Here is a 19875-nt window from a genome sequence, read left to right as displayed (position 1 = left end):
GCCTGTAGTGGGGAGTCTTACCTGTAGTGGGGGGCCTCGCCTGTAGTGGGGAGTCTTACCTGTAGTGGGGGGCCTCGCCTGTAGTGGGGGGCCTCGCCTGTAGTGGGGAGCCTCGCCTGTAGTGGGGGGCCTCGCCTGTAGTGGGGGGCCTCGCCTGTAGTGGGGAGTCTTACCTGTAGTGGGGGGCCTCGCCTGTAGTGGGGAGCCTCGCCTGTAGTGGGGAGTCTTACCTGTAGTGGGGGGCCTCGCCTGTAGTGGGGGGCCTCGCCTGTATTGGGGGGCCTCGCCTGTAGTGGGGGGCCTCGCCTGTAGTGGCGGCCTCACCTGTAGTGGGGAGTCTTACCTGTAGTGGGGGGCCTCGCCTGTAGTGGGGAGCCTCGCCTGTAGTGGGGAGCCTCACCTGTAGTGGGGGGCCTCGCGTGTAGTGGGGAGTCTTACCTGTAGTGGGGGGCCTCGCCTGTAGTGGGGGGCCTCGCCTGTAGTGGGGAGCCTTACCTTAAGTGGGGAGCCTCACGTGTAGTGGGGAGCCTCGCGTGTAGTGGGCGGCCTCGCCTGTAGTGGGGAGTCTTACCTGTAGTGGGGGGCCTCGCCTGTAGTGGGGAGTCTTACCTGTAGTGGGGGGCCTCGCCTGTAGTGGGGGGCCTCGCCTGTAGTGGGGAGCCTCGCCTGTAGTGGGGGGCCTCGCCTGTAGTGGGGGGCCTCGCCTGTAGTGGGGGGCCTCGCCTGTAGTGGGGAGCCTCGCCTGTAGTGGGGAGTCTTACCTGTAGTGGGGGGCCTCGCCTGTAGTGGGGGGCCTCGCCTGTAGTGGGGGGCCTCGCCTATAGTGGGGGGCCTCGCCTGTAGTGGCGGCCTCACCTGTAGTGGGGAGTCTTACCTGTAGTGGGGGGCCTCGCCTGTAGTGGGGAGCCTCGCCTGTAGTGGGGGGCCTCGCTTGTAGTGGGGAGCCTCGCCTGTAGTGGGGAGTCTTACCTGTAGTGGGGGGCCTCGCCTGTAATGGGGAGCCTCGCCTGTAGTGGGGGGCCTCGCCTGTAGTGGGGAGCCTTACCTGTAGTGGGGAGTCTCGTTTGTAGTGGGGACCCTCACCTGTAGTGGAGAGCCTTGCCTGTAGTGGGGAGCCTCACCTGTAGTGGGGAGCCTTACCTGTAGTGGGGAGCCTTACCTTAAGTGGGGAGCCTCACCTGTAGTGGGGAGCCTTACCTGTAGTGGGGAGCCTTACCTGTAGTGGGGAGCCTTACCTTAAGTGGGGAGCCTCGTATGTAGTTGGGAGCCTTTTCTGTAGTGGGGAGCCTTGCCTGTAGTGGGGAGCCTCGCTTGTAGTGGGGAGCCTTACCTGTAGTGGGGAGCCTTACCTGTAGTGGGGAGCCTCGCTTGTAGTGGGGAGCCTTGCCTGTAGTGGGGAGCCTTACCTGTACTGGGGAGCCTTACCTTAAGTGGGGAGCCTTGCCTGTAGTGGGGAGCCTTACCTTAAGATGGGAGCCTCACGTGTAGTGGGGAGTCTTACCTGTAGTGGGGAACCTTACCTGTAGTGGGGAGTCTTAACTGTAGTGGGGAGTCTCGTTTGTAGTGGGGACCCTCACCTGTAGTGGAGAGCCTTGCCTGTAGTGGGGAGCCTCACCTGTACTGGGGAGCCTTACCTGTAGTGGGGAGTCTTACCTGTAGTGGGGAACCTTACCTGTAGTGGGGAGCCTCACCTGCAGTGGGGAGTCTTGTCTGTAGTGGGGAGCCTCACCTGTAGTGGGGAGCCTTACCTGTAGTGGGGAGCCTCACCTGTAGTGGGGAGTCTCGTTTGTAGTGGGGACCCTCACCTGTAGTGGGGAGCCTTGCCTGTAGTGGGGAGCCTCACCTGTAGTGGGGAGCCTTACCTGTAGTGGGGAGCCTTACCTTAAGTGGGGAGCCTCGCATGTAGTGGGGAGCCTTTCCTGTAATGGGGAGAGCCTCACCTGTAGTGGGGAGCCTCACCTGTAGTGGGGAGCCTTACCTGTAGTGGGGAGTCTCGTTTGTAGTGGGGACCCTCACCTGTAGTGGAGAGCCTTGCCTGTAGTGGGGAGCCTCACCTGTAGTGGGGAGCCTTACCTGTAGTGGGGAGCCTTACCTTAAGTGGGGAGCCTCGCATGTAGTGGGGAGCCTTTCCTGTAGTGGGGAGAGCCTCACCTGTAGTGGGGAGCCTCACCTGTAGTGGGGAGCCTTACCTGTAGTGGGGAGCCTTACCTTAAGTGGGGAGCCTCACCTGTAGTGGGGAGCCTTACCTGTAGTGGGGAGCCTTACCTGTAGTGGGGAGCCTTACCTTAAGTGGGGAGCCTCGTATGTAGTTGGGAGCCTTTTCTGTAGTGGGGAGCCTTGCCTGTAGTGGGGAGCCTCGCTTGTAGTGGGGAGCCTTACCTGTAGTGGGGAGCCTTACCTGTACTGGGGAGCCTTACCTTAAGTGGGGAGCCTCGCGTGTAGTGGGGAGCCTCGCCTGTAGTGGGGAGCCTCGCCTGTAGTGGGGAGCCTCACCTGTAGTGGGGAGTCTCGTTTGTAGTGGGGACCCTCACCTGTAGTGGGGAGCCTTACCTGTAGTGGGGAGCCTTACCTGTAGTGGGGAGCCTTACCTTAAGTGGGGAGCCTCGTATGTAGTTGGGAGCCTTTTCTGTAGTGGGGAGCCTTGCCTGTAGTGGGGAGCCTCGCTTGTAGTGGGGAGCCTTACCTGTAGTGGGGAGCCTTACCTGTACTGGGGAGCCTTACCTTAAGTGGGGAGCCTCGCCTGTAGTGGGGAGTCTTACCTGTAGTGGGGGGCCTCGCCTGTAGTGGGGAGCCTCGCCTGTAGTGGGTCCATCCAGGGACTTGCAGTGGGTCCATCCAGGGACTTGCAGTGAGTCCATCCAGGGACTTGCAGTGGATCCATCCTGGGACTTGCAGTGAGTCCATCCAGGGACTTGCAGTGGGTCCATCCAGGGACTTGCAGTGGGTCCATCCAGGGACTTGTTACCACAGCGATTTGGAGTTGAAGCCAGTAATTGTGTGTTTTGTGTGTTGATACTGGAACGGCTGAGCTTGTGTGTGTTATGCTGGACCTTCACGGCTGGCTTTACCCAGGAGCCTTTCAGCCGGACAAGGACAGTTTCTGGAGTCATCATGGACACCAGCAGAGAGGACTTCCTGGCCTATTTTTGGGAAATGTTATATACACAAATCAAAATGTATGAAAGTGAAGCCCAACTGTTGTGTGTTCCTCAGAGTTTCTTACATACAGAGGGCCCTTAAGAGTCCTGACAAATAAAAGTGCAGTGGAACTTTTCAGTGTATCAGAAGAACAGAACCTACCAAAACAAAAGCCCGGCCTTGTTCGTTTGTTTAGTGTAGTTTATATTGATGTTATTTCAACCTCTCATCTGTTTTATTTTATTTGTTCTGTCTTTCCTGGTCCTATGTTTCTGATATGGACACATTATAACCATGTTGTTTGCAAATGTGAGCTTGTTAAATTAAAAACAGAGGTTCTGACAGTCACCCTGGCTGGCGTTGGGTCTCTTGGACGGTGATTTTTGGTCTTTTGTGTAGTTTGGTACACGTGGTCTTGTGGTGTCTATGTATGTCTTGGTCTTTGTGTTGTGCTGCTGTGGGCTGGGGGAAACCAGATTTCCTGTCATTTCGTGTAGATAATACCCCCAAAAAGTCCTTTTTCCCACCCCGGAAGAACCCGTTAGGAAACTGTCTTGAGTGTAAAGGTCAAAATAAATAAAGCGACACTCGACAAAGTGAGGTTGTAATCAACTCTTTCCTTTTTATTATCAACTGTTTATTTATTTACAACCCAAACGACACGCCTTCGCCTCGCCGTCTTTCTGCAGAACGGAAGCAAAGTGGCGTGAAGCCGCAGTGGAAATCAAACACGTTCAGTCTGGAGGAGGAGAAACAAAACGCGACTCCCAACAAAAACAATCCATTGCACAAAATCAAACAGGAACGACTTGTTTTAAAAGTCAGCTAACTTAAGTCTTTGGTAAACAGGAAACCCAGAGCCCGTTCCCCGGACAGGAACGGCTACTCTGATGGCGTTTCTTACACTCATTATTCCAGATGGGTTCCTCTTTTCCTAATGAGGAACCCTGGATGACGTCATAACGGTTCAGTGATCAGGACCACGGCCCGCTGGAAGGTTTTCCATCGGCAGAACACGTGTTTCTGCCCGGTCGGTAACAGACGGGGGTCCCACGCGTCCTTTAGTTCAAACCAACTGCAAAAAGACCACACGCACAAAAGAAACCCAACCCACCCCTGGTGTTCGTCCTGTCTCGTGGAGGCGCGGCCGTGACCCCCGGGGGTCAAAGTGTTAAACAGGGACGGCATCAGAGGCTTGTCGCTGACGTCTGATTGGCTGAGAGGCGGTAAGGATAGTGCATGGGACGCTTCATCTGCACGAGTCACTATAGATGCCACACACACACAGAGATACCTGCAAGCAACTACAGACACACATCTAATCTTAACAAAGAGTGTATTGAGTAATTTGCGCTATATGTGGATGATAGTCCTTTTTACCTGTGTGTGTTGTGTGTCAGTGTGTGTGTGTGTGAGACTATCGGGCTACTATACGGGTGTTCTTGACTACTCGAGGAGATTTTAGAGCCTTTTCCCCCCTGTAATGTGAACAACAGATTCCATCCATCCACTATCCGAACCGCTTATCCTGCTGTTGGAGTGGCGGGGATGCTGGAGCCTATCCCAGCAGTCATTGGGCAGCGGGTGGGGAGGCACCCTGGACAGGCCACCAGGCCATCACACACACACATACACACATTCATACCGAGGGGCAATTTAATAGTAAGGCCGAGTCACCTGACCTACAGGTCTTTGGACTGTGGGAGGAAACCGGAGCCCCCGGAGGGAACCCACGCAGACACAGGGAGAGCATGCAAACTCCACACACGGGACGACCCGGGGCGACCCCCAAGGTTGGACCACCCCGGGGCTCGAACCCAGGACCTTCTTGCTGAGACAACCGCGCTAACCACTGCGCCACATTGTTGTTTGGCCTTCGTGGAAGTTGGTTCTTCCACAAACGAGTCTCAGAGAACATCGACGGCTTCTGTGAAGGGACAAGAGGAGTGTGGCCGAGCCGCCGTGCAGGAGGACAGGTGGAACAGCGCGGATCATTAGCAATAAATCAGAAAAAGGACGTTACGAAGGACGACATGGTTTTAGTGCCACCGACTAAAACTGGAATGGTTGTGGGGCCAAAGACGCAACTCAGCGGTGAGGAAGCGCCTCTGGCAGAAGTCTTCTGACAGGGCGGTGGAGGCATCTCCTCCGCGTGGTGACCGTCGCCACAGAGCGGATTCACAACGCCCTGACGGCGGCCATGTCGGACAGCCTCTGGTTACCGTGGAGACAACAGAAGGCTTCAAACGGGGCATAAGCACGAGACGTCGGTCGAGACTTCCGTTGGTGTCGAGCTTGCTGGGAGACAAAGGACCTCCGAGCAGAAGTGATTCCGAGGCTGCACGAGTACAAAACAAGCAGGACATTAAGAGAAGAAAGAAAAAACACTTCCGCCGCTCACATTTCAGCGCGTCTGAGGGAAGGAAAATGAAACGAAATCACACCGAAGGAGCAACAAGGAGGTCCTACCTGACCGCCAAACGGAAAAAATAAAACCAGACGCAAAGTTTCATCACATTTCGACATGTAAACTAAGAAAGCCGCTGTGAGTCAGTCTCAAACGACGCCACTGAGAAACCACCTGATGTACAAAGTATCAACAAAACCACATGGCGAGAGAGGACCTAGTTGCTGCTGTCACTGATTTGTACAAACAAGGCTTACGAAGCTCCTAAGGTCAGGGGTCAAAGCTTGTTTGTTTTGCTTAGACACACACACTTGGCTGGTTAATTAAAACAAAACAAAAAAACCCAATCAAGGTATACATCCTTTCTTCTCCATGTTGCCTCTATCCATCCATCACTCCTGTAGGTCCACATTCACTCGCTCTTCTCTGCATTAACTCATCCCTGCCCTTTAACTGTCCATCAGTTTGTCCGTCTTCTCTGACACACAGGTCCTCCACGGCTGATTCCGTCCATCCATCCATTTCCTGCACTGAAATCTTCACAGACGTGTTGTCCTCTTCTGTCAGAATCCCTCCATCTGTTCCCCCTTCTCCTCCTACTCCATCTTGGACATCTCAAACTTGGTGGTCATGGTTTCCTGTGGACGGACAAATAAAGACTGGCGGGTCAGAGGACGCTTCTGTGAAACAACACAAACAATCAACTCAATGAAAAGAACAACAGACACAGACGGAAAGTCAATATTGTGATGTTGACCCAATAACCACCGTTAAAGTCACAAAACTGCTCCGACACCACGGAACGTTTTCCAGACCCAGAGAAGTCATCTGAAATCCGGGCTGACTGATCAAAAACCGCTGCCTGTGAAATGTGTTGTGTTTGGCTGCCGAGCGGTGAATGAAAATCTATATTCCATCCCAAAGGACGCTCAGACTCTCATGACTTGCCGTAAATGTTCGTTGGCTGTACGAGGTGATGGACGGCCATGTTTAATGCTCACTGTGACGCTTTAGCATGCCGACGCTAGCAGTGCCCTTAGCTTCATATAGGCTACGGCTAAAAAATGAGGAAGCACTTGCTTATATCTCGTCTGTGTCCTGGCATGTATAAAAGATGTAGAGATGTACAGGACACTGATGGAGGTGTCCATGTATAAAGGATATAAAGAGGTTTAGATATAGAGGACAGTCATGGAGGTGTCTATGTATAAAGCATATAAAGGGGTGTAGATGTACAGGACAGTGATGGAGGTGTCCATGTATAAAGGATATAAAAGGGTGTAGATGTAGAGGACAGTGATGGAGGTGTCCATGTATAAAGGATATAAAGGGGTGTAGATGTAGAGGACAGTGATGATGATGTCTATGTATAAAGAATATAAAGGGGTGTAGATGTAGAGGACAGTGATGGAGGTGTCCATGTATATAAAGGCTATAAAGGGGTGCAGATGTACAGGACAGTGATGGAGGTGTCCATGTATAAAGGTGTGTAGATGTCGAGGACAGTGATGGAGGTGTCCATGTATAAAGGATATAAAGGGGTGTAGATGTAGAGGACAGTCATGGAGGTGTCTATGTATAAAGCATAGAAAGGGGTGTACATGTAGAGGACAGTCATGGAGGTGTCTATGTAGAAAGGATATAAAGGGGTGTACATGTAGAGGACAGTCATGGAGGTGTCTATGTATAAAGGATATAAAAGGGTGTAGATGTAGAGGACAGTCATGGAGGTGTCTATGTATAAAGGATATAAAGGGGTGTAAATGTAGAGGACAGTGATGGTGGTGTCCATGTATACAGGATATAAAGGGGTGTAGATGTAGAGGACAGTGATGGAGGTGTCCATGTATAAAGGGGTGTAGATGTAGAGGACAGTGATGGTGGTGTCCATGTATACAGGATATAAAGGGGTGTAGATGTAGAGGACAGTGATGGAGGTGTCCATGTATAAAGGGGTGTAGATGTAGAGGACAGTGATGGAGGTGTCCATGTATAAAGGGGTGTAGATGTAGAGGACAGTGATGGTGGTGTCCATGTATAAAGGGGTGTAGATGTAGAGGACAGTGATGGAGGTGTCCATGTATAAAGGATACACAATACGAACAAGCTCCTCACTAAACTCGTGTTGGCTGAAAAAAAGAAACTAAACTGGGAAGATGATGTCACTGCAACATTGGAATTCCTCTTTTTATTGAATACCTTTTATTTAATTTTGTAAATGCCTATTTATCTTATTCTAAATTAATTTCTTTTTGTCTTTTATGTCTAATGTAAAGCACTTGGAATGTGCTATCCAAACAAACTTGCCTTGCCTTAAGTGGGGGGAGGAGGGATTTGGAGGCGAGGCACCAAATCCCCCCTTTCCTTCTGAAATAGATTAGCTGCACTAAGGATGTTTTTGTGGCTACTGACCTTCTGAAACATGAGAAACTCCCGAGATTGGTCTGAAAAAGAACTGTGGCTCTCGATGTCTGTCGATTCGTCAGTAATCACAGCTAAGTTATGATGAAGATGATGAAGATAATGATGACTGTTACTATTATCATAATTGTTCTAATTGTTTTTGTTCTTCTTAGTATTTTATCGTTTGTATTATTACTATCAAGTGTTACTCGTATATTATTAAGCGTCATTATTAGTAGTGACGCTAATACCTATCACATTCCATCATTAATCGCAGAATTAAGCAGTAGTCATGCCAGGCTACGTTTTCCATAACTTCCTCCTTAAATGAGAAGAACTAATTTGGTTCGTTTGTTTTCGAGCTGCTTCTGTTTCTGTTGGAAATACAAAATAAATACTCTGGAACTGAGTCTCTCCCTGTCTTCCATTAATATTCTGCTTAAAATTCATCCTTTATTCACCAAACCCCCTCCTCCACTCTGACCCCCAGAATAACCACAACAAAACTAAATCCCTGCTGTCTTCTCTTCTCCTTCTGACCTCTACCTCCACCCACGTCTTCCCTACATGATGAGCCGGGGTCACGGGTGTGCCGGCTGTGACCTTTGACCCCCTTACGGTGGGCTGCTTGTGATAAGTGAGATCTGGGGTGTGTTGTACGAGCACAGCAGCTGAGGATCACTCCGTTTGTCGTTAAAACGACTGAAATGTAAAAGGCAGTGTCATCTACGTATGAACGGATGTTAGAAGTCTGCCGTACTTTAACATAACACAATGCCCCTTAAACATGTGCTGTGTCATTTTTTATTATGACAGACATAAGTTTATGACGGCAGCGTCTGTCACACGTTCTGCTCTGTAAAATACAGTAGCCCTCAGCAGCCGCCACCTGTTCCCTAAACAGTTTGCTGTGAATCGAAGAAGTAAAGAATGAAAAAAATGTCTACAAGGGAAGTCAGCTTTCTCATTCATCTTATTCACTTATTCATCCACTCAGGGACGATGGAGATGGTCAACGTCTCCTGTTCTTCACTTGTGCATTTCGTACACAGCATCATCCCATGGGACTTGCTGGAGTCTACATGAGACGGTAGAATGTATAGAAGTATGCAATTTTTACAAAACGATTATGTGAAAGTCGTGGCTTCCCTGTGGGGAAGCTGGGTACCGCGGCAGGGGATGGAGTTGTAGGCTGCAGAACGAAGCTCAGGGAAGTCACTGAAAGATATAACTAAAACCTATTAAATAAAAAAAAACAACCTGAAATAAATTATCAAAGTATTAAAAACAGCAAATTTCAGTGACATGCAGCATTGTAGTACTCAGGTCCAGGACTCAGACTCGAGTCCTGATTTTCAGGACTTGTGACTCGACTCTGACTTGAGCACTGATGACTCGGACGTGGACTCAAGCATTGACTGCATTTGGACTCGGAAGTTGGAGGTGAGGACTCGGACTTGTTAATTGAGAAAGACTGTTTTTTTGTTTTTGTTAGTTTTTTTGTAGGTCAGCTTTTTACGGCGCCCGAGTGGAGCACTGGAGCCCATCTTGGAACTCGACTCAGGCTCAACCTTGATGACTCAGGTAATGGGGACTTGACTCGGACTCTTCTTTGGGGACTCGAACACTGGGGACTCGAGGTTTAGTGACTCGACTACAACACTGGTGACATGCATCACTGGCTAAGAAAGACCATCTCATGATGAAGGCATTGGACAGATTTCTAGATTTAAAAAGTGAAACCACAGGGTGAGATGGTCCCTTTAGTAAAAACTAATGCTTTCTCCTACAAGGCAATCTTTTTTATTTTTACTACTTAATTAATCCCCCGTGGGGAAATTCATGCTCTGCATTTAACCCATCCTAGCTGTGTAGCTAGGAGCAGCGGGCAGCCGCCGTGCAGCGCCCAGGGACCAACTCCAGTTCGTCTTGCAAGACGACCTGGGATGACCCCCCCCCCCAAGGTTGGACAACCCCAGGGTTCGAACCCAGGACCTTCTTGCTGTAAGGCGACAGCACTCACCACTGGGCCACGGTGCTGCTCTTCCACACAGAGCTGAAATGAATCAGGGCACTTTAACAGCAGAGTTCAATTACATAATTAAATTACTCACTGGGTTTTGTGTGTGTGTGTGTGTCATTGAATATGTTCGATGCCTTGTGTCTGGAGAGGGGACACACACACACACCTTCCACTATAACAAAAGGATAAATGAAGGTGAGTAACCATGGTAACAGTGCCGTTTGCTGACTGGTTGACGCCCTCTGTTGTTTACAGTGGGTATTACTCCCTGTTGAATCTCCTCTCATTTTAAATAGAATCCAGTTTAGGATGCTGACTAACGAGTGGTCTGTGGAAATCTATCTACCGTTCAGACTGAATGAAGCAGGCAGTGTCTCTGGATAGGCCTCCACCCCCTGAACTGGCTCATAGATCCAAAAACAAAGCTCGACGGTTCTCAGCAGGAGGCCATATTGGCTCCACGGTTGTGGAAAAATTAGTATGGGTTTTGTGTCAGCTAACCTCACCACAACAGCGGTATGCAAGACATTGTTCTATATAATAACTGTCTCCAATAGGAACACTTATCTTGTTTTTAATGACCATAAATTGAATCGAATTGAATTATCTTCACTGGTTGTGTAAAGCTGAAATAATCTTCACCATGGTTGGAGACACTCTCCAGCCTCCGTATACCACTGTTGAGATGTTTCGACCAGGTAGGATGAACACTGGTGCAGCAGCAAACACATATGTGTTGGAAAAAAAGACAGACGGGATGCTGATGTGTCCATGACAATCGGTATGACTGTACAACAGTGTTCCCATATAGTGTGATCCATCCATCCATCCATCCATCCATTCATTATCCGAACCCCTTATCCTGCTCTCAGGGTCGCGGGGATGCTGGAGCCTATCCCAGCAGTCACTGGGCGGGGAGACACCCTGGACAGGCTGTCTTTGGACTGTGGGAGGAAACCGGAGCACCCGGAGGAAACCCACGCAGACGGGGAGAACATGCAAACTCCACACAGATGACAACCTGGGACGACCCCCAAGGGTGGACTATCCCAGGGCTCGAACCCAGGACTTTCTTGCTGCGAGGTGACTGCGCTAACCACTGCACCACTGTAGTCTGATGTAGTCTGTATTACATCAGACTGTCTGTGGTAGCTTTGGTCCCAGGATGCATTTTTACAAGGGTGGGAACTGTTTACTGCTGAGCTGACGGCACACCGGCCGCAATGGCTGCTACACCTCAATTGTAGTCCTGCTACACCTGGTCTGTAGTCCCAGAAAGTCAGTGTCAACAGGTCTGTTTCTCTCTGCCTCCTACATCCACTGTATAACAACGCTGTTCTATTGGAAGACAGACTGTCCAACACCAACGCCACATCACCTCCACCTCTCACATGGAGGAAGTAAATACTTGTGAATGGCGAAAAGTCATGGACTTCAGTTTGAAAGAGATATTAAACTGTTCTAGCAGGTTGTGGGCTGAACACACTTTGGTATGGGTCTAGGATGGCAGAACTGATTGTCCTCATGATGAATTTAACAGAAGAATTAGTGGATGCCTTACACGGCGGCTTTAAGGGGGAAACTGTATACTGTTTCCTACACAAATTCTCATCAACCCCCTCTGAAAGTCCACGTCTTATAGGGACATCCAAGACGGTGGGACACATGTGATCTAGGCAAAACACCTGGCGTCCAGTGTCAGACCAATAAAACAGGAGGGAAGTGCAGTTATGTTTTCCTCATAGTAAAACTACAGAAGAGGTAGCGACCAAGCTAACAGATGTTATGATGAAGGTCACATCCTGGCTTCACCAATGTGGCCTGCAACTGAATGTGTCGAAAACAGTTTGTATGTTTTTCTCAAAAGGCAACAGCATGGGGGCGTCGGGGTAGTGTAGTGGTCTATTCCGTTGCTTACCAACACGGGGATCGCCGGTTCGAATCCCCGTGTTACCACTGGCTTGGTCGGGCGTCAAATAGCCCAAATTCACAAGGTAGTTCCGAAGGGCTTTACAATCAATACGATGTACAACACCCTCTATCCTTGGACCCTAGACCAAGGATATACAGTAAGGTTTTTCCTGATGAGAAAAAGTTTATCGTAGGTGTCCGGGTGGCGTGGCGGTCTATTCCATTGCCTACCAACACGGGGATCTCCGGTTCGAGTCCCCGTGTTACCTCCGGCTTAGTCGGGTGTCCCTACAAACACAATTGGCCGTGTCTGCAGGTGGGAAGGCAGATGTGGGTATGTGTCCTGGTCGCTGCACTAGCGCTTCCTCTGGTGGATCGGGGTGCCTGTTCAGGGGGAAGGGGGAACTAAGGGGAATAGCGTGATCCTCCCACGCGCATCCTCCCCCCTGGTGAAACTCTTCACTGTCAGGTGAAAAGCGGCTGGCGACTCAACATGTATCGGAGGAGGCACATGGTAGTCTGCAGCCCTACCCGGATCAGCAGAGGGGGTGGAGCAGCGACCAGGACGGTTCGGAAGAGTGGGGTGATTGGCCAGGTACAACTGGGGAGAAAAAGGGAAACCCCCCCCCCAAAAAAAGGCAACAGGATATATGTATAGAGCAGGATATTCTCATCCAGGGAGAGAGACTACAAGTTGTCTCAGAATACAAATACTTAGGAGTACACATAGATTCAAACCTCGGCTTCAAAACCCACATAAAAAGGGTCTGCAATAAAGTAAGAGTTCGGCAAATTTCAGGTTTACCAGAGACTTCCTATCAACTGAGGCAGCAAAGACATACTTCCACTCAATGGTTGTCTCCTACATCACCTATTGTCTAATAAGCTGGTCTAACACAGTACAGCATTAAAACTACTGGAATCACTACACAAACAAGCACTCAAAACCTTACACAAGAAGCCACTCACTTTCCATCACGGCCATGTTCTAAAAAAGTATCACCTACTTAGTGGGGAAAACCTCATCAAATACAAAAATGTCTGCCTAGTTTATAAGATCATGCATGGTTTAACTCCTCCTCCTCATGGTTTAGCTCCTCCTCCTCTGTCCAGCTTCATCAACTTCAAATCTACCACAAACAGAGTTACTAGAGGTGCAGCTAGAGGGAACTGCACAATCCCACTCAGGAGAACTGCATTTAGTCAGGCCGTCCTCTCCTTTAGAGCATCACATCAATGGACCTCAGTACCACAATCACTTAGAGAGTCTCCATCCTGTTATTACTTTAAGTGTAATGTCAAGAAATGGCTTATTAAGAACCAACAACATCAACGTTGATGCTATTTGCACACACCTTTAACATGTAGTTTAACTGTATTGTACATCAGCTGTGTTGTATGTCTGTTTTTTATATATATTATCTTTATTATCTTTTTCTACATTATTTGTATATTCTGTACGTGTGTGTGTGTGTGTATATATATATATTTATATATATATATATATATATACAGTTATTTATTTAATTTATATATATATATATATATATATATATATATTCTTGTTTGTTTGCTCTTGTTCCTATATTGTATATTTACTATGTTGTATGTTTGTTTTTGTTTTTTTGGTACTATTTTGTGATCCTAGGATGCCTAACAACATCAGGCAAAGGGAATGCCGATGGAAACTAGCCTATTAGCTAACTCAGGTACATTTAAATTTGTTTCGAATGTTGATTAATGTACATTGTCCCTTCCCAAATAAACACTTAAATAAAACAAGATAAAAAAAAGTAGAAAGATGACACACTGGAGGTCGTCAACTAAAGTCTCTACACACCACCATCTCTGTCCTCTACATCTACACCCCTTTATATCCTTTATAACTGTCATGAGACACAGACAGCATAAAAACCAGCACTGCTCGCTAAACGACACTATCAAGGTTCTGCAGGGTCCTGAGCTGGGCCCACAGACAGAGTGATCACTATCGAGAGCAAACTGTTTTTAACAGCAAACTGTCCGCCTGCAGCATGCTGAGGGACTCGTTAAGAAAATGAGAAAACTGGTTAATTGTGGTTACTTATCATATTACAACTGAAAGGCGTCATCTTCGAAAAATACCCCCAACTTGGATGCAATATCAGAGCTAAAAGAAAACCATTAAAGGAAATCTTTTGTCTTCACTCCAAGTTCCTACCATTCTGATTGCATATTGAAAAGCATCACGTATGCTGATGACATGCTACTTACAAGCATCAGGTATGCTGATGACACCCTACTTACCAGCGAGGCTTCATATCACACTTAAAACTGGGTCAGAATGAAATTTAACAGGACTGCTACACGTCAAACTTCACCCAGAACCACACTGAAATGGAGTGTGTGTGTGTTTAAAACATGTAAATGAAAAAACACACAGAGATGGAGGACATCTTACCTCATCAGAGTCCAGAAGAGGAGGCAGGGCCCTGCAGGACGACAACCCGTTATAACCAAACACGCACCACAGCAAAACGAATTCAAAATACATATGTATTCACATCCAATCCGCTGACTTACACATCTGCCATGGATGAGGGGATATTCTCCTCCACCCACTTCAGATCCTCATCCTGAAAAACAAGAAACAAATTCTTTAGGGTTTTAAATTGTAGATTTTCAAAACCTTTAACAAACCCCAGCTAGAATGAGGACCACCTAGACGCAAAAAATAGTGTTTCTGTTAAAAGTGTGTCCCACTTAAGGCAAGGCAAGTTCATTTAAAAAGTGTGACAGTTTAAATGAACAGCTTCTGCCTCTATTCTGAGGAACAAAAAAGACCTTCATCTCATCTCCCTTTGCCATTTCTAGTATTGCTGTAAACCAGCCACACTACGTTTAGTCATGTGGTTTTCAAACTTGGCTCATGATAGCTGGGTGGGTCGCAGGTGGTCCACAATAAACACACTTCAGTTGGAGATAGAAAAAAAATACACAATTAGTCTCTTTTGTAATTATCAAATATCTGCAGACACAAGAGCAAACTTTTTATTTTGCTTTTTGAGATTTAAATGTATTCCAAAGTCTCACCAAAATAATGTTTAACACTGACAATATCTTGTCTGTTTCATTTTTATCACCAGTAGGATGTGACTATCGACTGAAAATGGGAATTTTGCATTGGTGAAGAATACAGGCAGGATTGTGAACCATCATGTTCTGTTTGGGTCAAAATGACCCGTTTGACATTACAACCGCTAACCATAAACGGTGTTAATATTAGTTAATATTAGAGATAAGTGAGATAAGGATAAGACACATTGGGTATTTATAGATAAATATTACAATTGTATCACTATAAAATCCAAAGGTGGCTTGGGGCATGTGACCGGTGAACAATATTAGTGAGAGGAACATGATGATTAATTGCCTCACTTTTTGACAGATATGAGAATCCCCCCCCCCCTTTTCTCCTCAGTTGTACTTGGCCAATTACCCTATTTTCCAAGCCGTCCCCGCTCGCGGCTCCACCCCCTCTGCCGATCCGGGAGGGCTGCAGACTACCACATGCCTCCGCCGATACATGTGGAGTCACCAGCCGCTTCTTTTCACCTGACAGTGAGGAGCTTCACCAGGGGGACGTAGCGGGTGGGAGGATCACACTATTCCCCCCCCCCCCAAAACAGGCGCCGCGACCGACCAGAGGAGGCGCTAGTGCAGCAACCAGGACACACACCCACATATGGCTCCCCACCCACAGACACGGCCAATTGTGTCTGTAGGGACGCCCAAGCTGTCCAACGGAGGTAACATGGGGATTCGAACCGGCAATCAGCATGTTGGTAGGCAACGGAATAGACCGCCACACCACCCGGATGCCCCCAGATATGAGAATGTATTGATTATTTCACAATGCACAATATTTGGTGGATCCCGGGACCAAACGTTATCACCACAGATGGGTCACCCCATGAAAAATTCAGGAGCCGCCGGCTCAGAGTCATTTAAAGGTAAAGTTTTTCTCTTGTCATTCAATCTAAACTCTGATTATGACCTTTGATGCTTTGCGCGTTCAGTTACAGACCACGATCTCAACTTGTGCAGCTAAAGGAAGGTTTCCACTGAGTTCTTGAAAACAAGATTATAGACAAGCTAAACAGGAAAACCAGTTTTTTGTCCCAGTTCTGAATGAAATCTTGACTAATCCAGAACTGGGATCAGTGAGGTTAAACCACAAGCCCACTAGAACCCCTCACTCACCACTTTGTTAGGTTTGGCTGTACCGTTGGTCTCATTCTTCATGCCCCTCATCTTCATCCCCTCTTTAGATGCACAGGAATAAAAAATAAAAACAAACACACCCAAAATGAGAAACAAGAGGCAGCGCCATGACAGAGGGTCAAATCTACCGGCACCAGCGATTCCACTGGAGCACAATAACGGCTTATGGCTTTCAACACCACTTAGTTCACGAAAAGCCACTGACATACTGACTGTCTAACCGAGTCACATGGCTTAAGAGGTCTTGGCTTGGCTTGGCTTAAGAGGTTGTGCCTCTGAAGCCACTGATTACTGAAACTGCATTTGCCCAGTACACCAGTGGCGGCTGGTGCTAACAATTTTTTTTGGGGGGGGGGTGCAATTTACCTTGGTGCAGTACACCTTGGCGCAGTCACAGAGTTATTAAGAAGGACAATGTAGCCTATTGTCCTTCTTAATAACTCTGCGATTGTGTGGACATTAAAGCAGTTGTTCAGTGTACTGCATCAAGGTAAATTGCGTCCCCCCCAAAAAAATTGTTAGCACCAGCCACCAGTGCAGTACACTATGGACAAGCTTGCTAGCTAACCGATAGGAAAGCTAGCATGCTGAGGTACATGTTAGCATACTTAGACAAACTGTTGCATGCATGCACACACACTCTCTCACACACACGCAACATAAATTTTAAGACCCCACCACAATGGCGCCACCTGCTGTTACTTTTTATGTTTCTTAGTTGGCCAATCAATCTTTAACAAAGTTATTCCTGCTTTAGCTAGATTTCTGCCACTTTTCAAAAATTGTACCCGGCCAACTATCCCACTCTTCCTAGCCGTCCCGGTCACTGCTCCACCCCCTCTGCCGATCCGGGGAGAGCTGCAGACTACCACATACCTCCTCCCATACATGTGGAGTCACCAGCCGCTTCTTTTCTCCTGACAGTGAGGAGTTTCACCAGGGGGACGCAGCGGGTGGGAGGATCACGCTATTCCCCCCAGTTCCCCCTCCTCCCTGAACAAGCGCCCTGACTTACAGTGCAGCGACCAGGACACATACCCACATCCGGCTTCCCAGCCACAGACATGGCCAATTGTGTCTGTAGGGACGCCTGACCAAGCCTGAGGTAACATGGGGATTCGACCCAGCAATCCCCGTGTTGGTAGGCAACGGAATAGACCGCTACACTACCCGGACGCCCCAACTTTTGCAAAATTATATTTTTCAATAACCTTTCTGGGGCCTGGAAATTATATTGTCATATTTACTGACTTCCAGGTTTATCAAGACCGTATGAGCCCTGGACAACAGTGTAAACATTTAAATTAAGTCATGTGATAACGCAGGCAGGTGTTTAGTGACTGTTTGGTCGAGGCTTTTAAAGTGAATTGGCCAATCAGAGAGAAGAATCAGAGATAAAAGGCAGGTGGAGGGGCATCAGCTCACCAAATGCTTCATTCATCATGGGTTCCTTCTCCTCTTCATCGCTCTCTTCGTCCACTAGAGGGCTGAACGCATACCTAACCAGCAATCAGTTAATTAATCAATCATTCCATCCTTTGTTTTATTGCATATGCAAATCATGATTACATTAGGAAAAAAACATGTTCTATTCAGCGTGTTTACATTTGTTTTCATAGGAAACCATTAAAAGCTACAATCCTGAAGATCTGTCGTTTTAGCTTAACGGTGTGTCTCCTAAGTAGGTGTTGGTGAGTGTTATTTGAGCTCCACTCCAGATGAATGAGAGTCAGCAGTGCTGTGGTGTCAGAAACAAGGAAAAAAACCTGGTCGAGCCTGAGTGTGACTTACTGATGTTGTGCTAGCCTCCGGTAAAGGTCTTCTACCAGCTTGTTCTGTCATATCTGCTTGTTAGACAACAACTTCACTTCAGATGTTCAGATGACGCCGTGGATGGCAGCCTCAGTACAGCGCTCTCTAGTACTTTCTTTGTTTTTCTTTATTCTCTGTGTTGTCTTGTTACTCAAACCTGATTACTTCCCAGACAGCAGACACATTTGGGCCTAATCTGGGGCACTTTTGGTACTTACGGCTCAGTTACAGCACTGGCAACTGTTGTGTGGGCCAGACGTGGCCCAAACGTCATAAGCCGGGCCTGACTTGGGTTACAGCAAGTGTTGTGTGGGCCAAACATGGCCCAAATATAATGAACTGGGCTTGATACTATGTGGGCCAGATGTGGCCCAAATGTGGCCCAAGTGTGGCTGAGTTGAGGCAGCCACACTCACCCTGAGTCAATGCCGTCATTCAAGGCCAAATTTGGGCCGTAAGATAACTGCAAATGTGGGCCATACTTGGGCCAAAGCTTCTTTGCTATCTGGGTTTCACTAGAGAAGAACTGTATAGTTTTTCACCAGTTTTCATAAACCCAGAGAGTTTTTTTGGAGATCTTGGTTGGAGGAACAGTGGCTCTCTGCGGGCCACAGAGGCGACACACTCATGGATCAGTGCGCTGGTGAGGCTCCAACAGCAGGGAGTTCGATCTGTACTCCCAGCGATTCACCTGGCAAATCTCCACTCCATGGCCAACAAAATGGACGAGCTGCTTCTCCTCAACAGGACTTTGCACGTTCTGCTGCCCTTTGTTTCACTGAAACCTGCCTCAGCGAACCCACCCCCAACAGCGGATAACCTCTGCCAGGCTCCCACCTACACCGAGCGGCTCGTGTTGCACCGCTATCCGGAAAAGCGGAGGAGGAGGAATTTGCTTCTACATAAATGAAGGTTGGTGTACAGCTGTTACAGTCCTAAGTACGTACTGCAGCCTGAACTTGGAGTCATTGTTCAGAAACTGCAAGCCATATTATTCAACATGGGAGTTTTCATCCTTCATCCTGGTCAGTGTTTACATCCCACCTCAGGCCAGTGTGAATGGCACACTGCAAACCCTGACCGACCAGATTACGGGCTTGGAACAAAAACATACGGACCGCCTTTTCATAATCCTTGGGTACTTTAACAGAGCAAAATTAAACCACAAACTACCAAAAATACGTACAGTATATGAACTGCCCACCAAGGAAAATAACACACTGGACCACTGCTACACAATTCTTAATGATGCATATCGCTGTCTCCCAAGCAGCTTTGGGGCACCCTAATCACCGCTTGGATCATTTTATTCCAACTTACAGGCAGAAACTAAAATCTGCAAAGCCAGTGAAAAACAGTGAAGAAATGGACCAGCGAAGCAAAGCTGAACATGCTCAAGACTGTTGAGATGATCGTGGACTTCAGGAGACACCCCTCAGCACTGCTCCCCCTCACAATACCCAACAGCCCTGTGTGCACATCCATCACGGTCTAGTTCGGAGCAGCAACAAGACATGATAGGAACAAATGGTAGCGAACAGTAAGGACAGCAGAAAAAATCATCGGTGTTCACTTCAAGAACCCATAAACAGGTGGGCAGAATCAGCACAGACCCCCCCCCCCCCCCCCACACACACACACACCCAAGACACAGTCTGTTTGAACTCCTACCCTCTGGCAAGCACTGCAGAGCAATGTGCACCAAAACCACCAGCAGTAGGAACAGTTTTTCCCCACAGGCCATCTCTCTCAGGAACACTTAACAGAAGGTGCTGGAACAGACACTTTTTTTTTTTGTGAGTTTGTTATTTTGTTTTTGTGTGAGTGATGTCTGCAAGTGTTAGAAGCTGCTGTGTTCTGGAATCAAATTCCTTGTGTGCGTGAATCATAAAGTTGCTTCTGATTCTTCTTCAAACTC

The 19875-nt window shown here is 48.0% G+C and overlaps 1 protein-coding gene across 1 annotated transcript in view; it reads right to left on the bottom strand.

The window, feature by feature from the left end:
• Window positions 1-3735: 3735 nt before the first annotated feature.
• zgc:162698 (Transmembrane protein 87A-like) overlaps window positions 3736-19875 on the bottom strand; it is a 40799-nt gene continuing 24659 nt past the window's right edge. The window contains exons 17-21 of the mRNA XM_056283091.1: window positions 17571-17644; window positions 16125-16186; window positions 14445-14497; window positions 14323-14353; window positions 3736-6183 (exon numbers count right to left, since the gene is read on the bottom strand). Of these exons, the coding sequence (XP_056139066.1) occupies window positions 6142-6183; window positions 14323-14353; window positions 14445-14497; window positions 16125-16186; window positions 17571-17644 (262 nt within the window). The 3' untranslated portion in view covers window positions 3736-6141. The remainder of the gene's footprint in view (window positions 6184-14322; window positions 14354-14444; window positions 14498-16124; window positions 16187-17570; window positions 17645-19875) is intronic.

This window comes from Lampris incognitus, chromosome 7 (genome assembly GCF_029633865.1).
Source record: "Lampris incognitus isolate fLamInc1 chromosome 7, fLamInc1.hap2, whole genome shotgun sequence".
NCBI classification, from domain to species: domain Eukaryota; kingdom Metazoa; phylum Chordata; class Actinopteri; order Lampriformes; family Lampridae; genus Lampris; species Lampris incognitus.
This window is presented reverse-complemented; position numbering and strand designations above follow the sequence as displayed.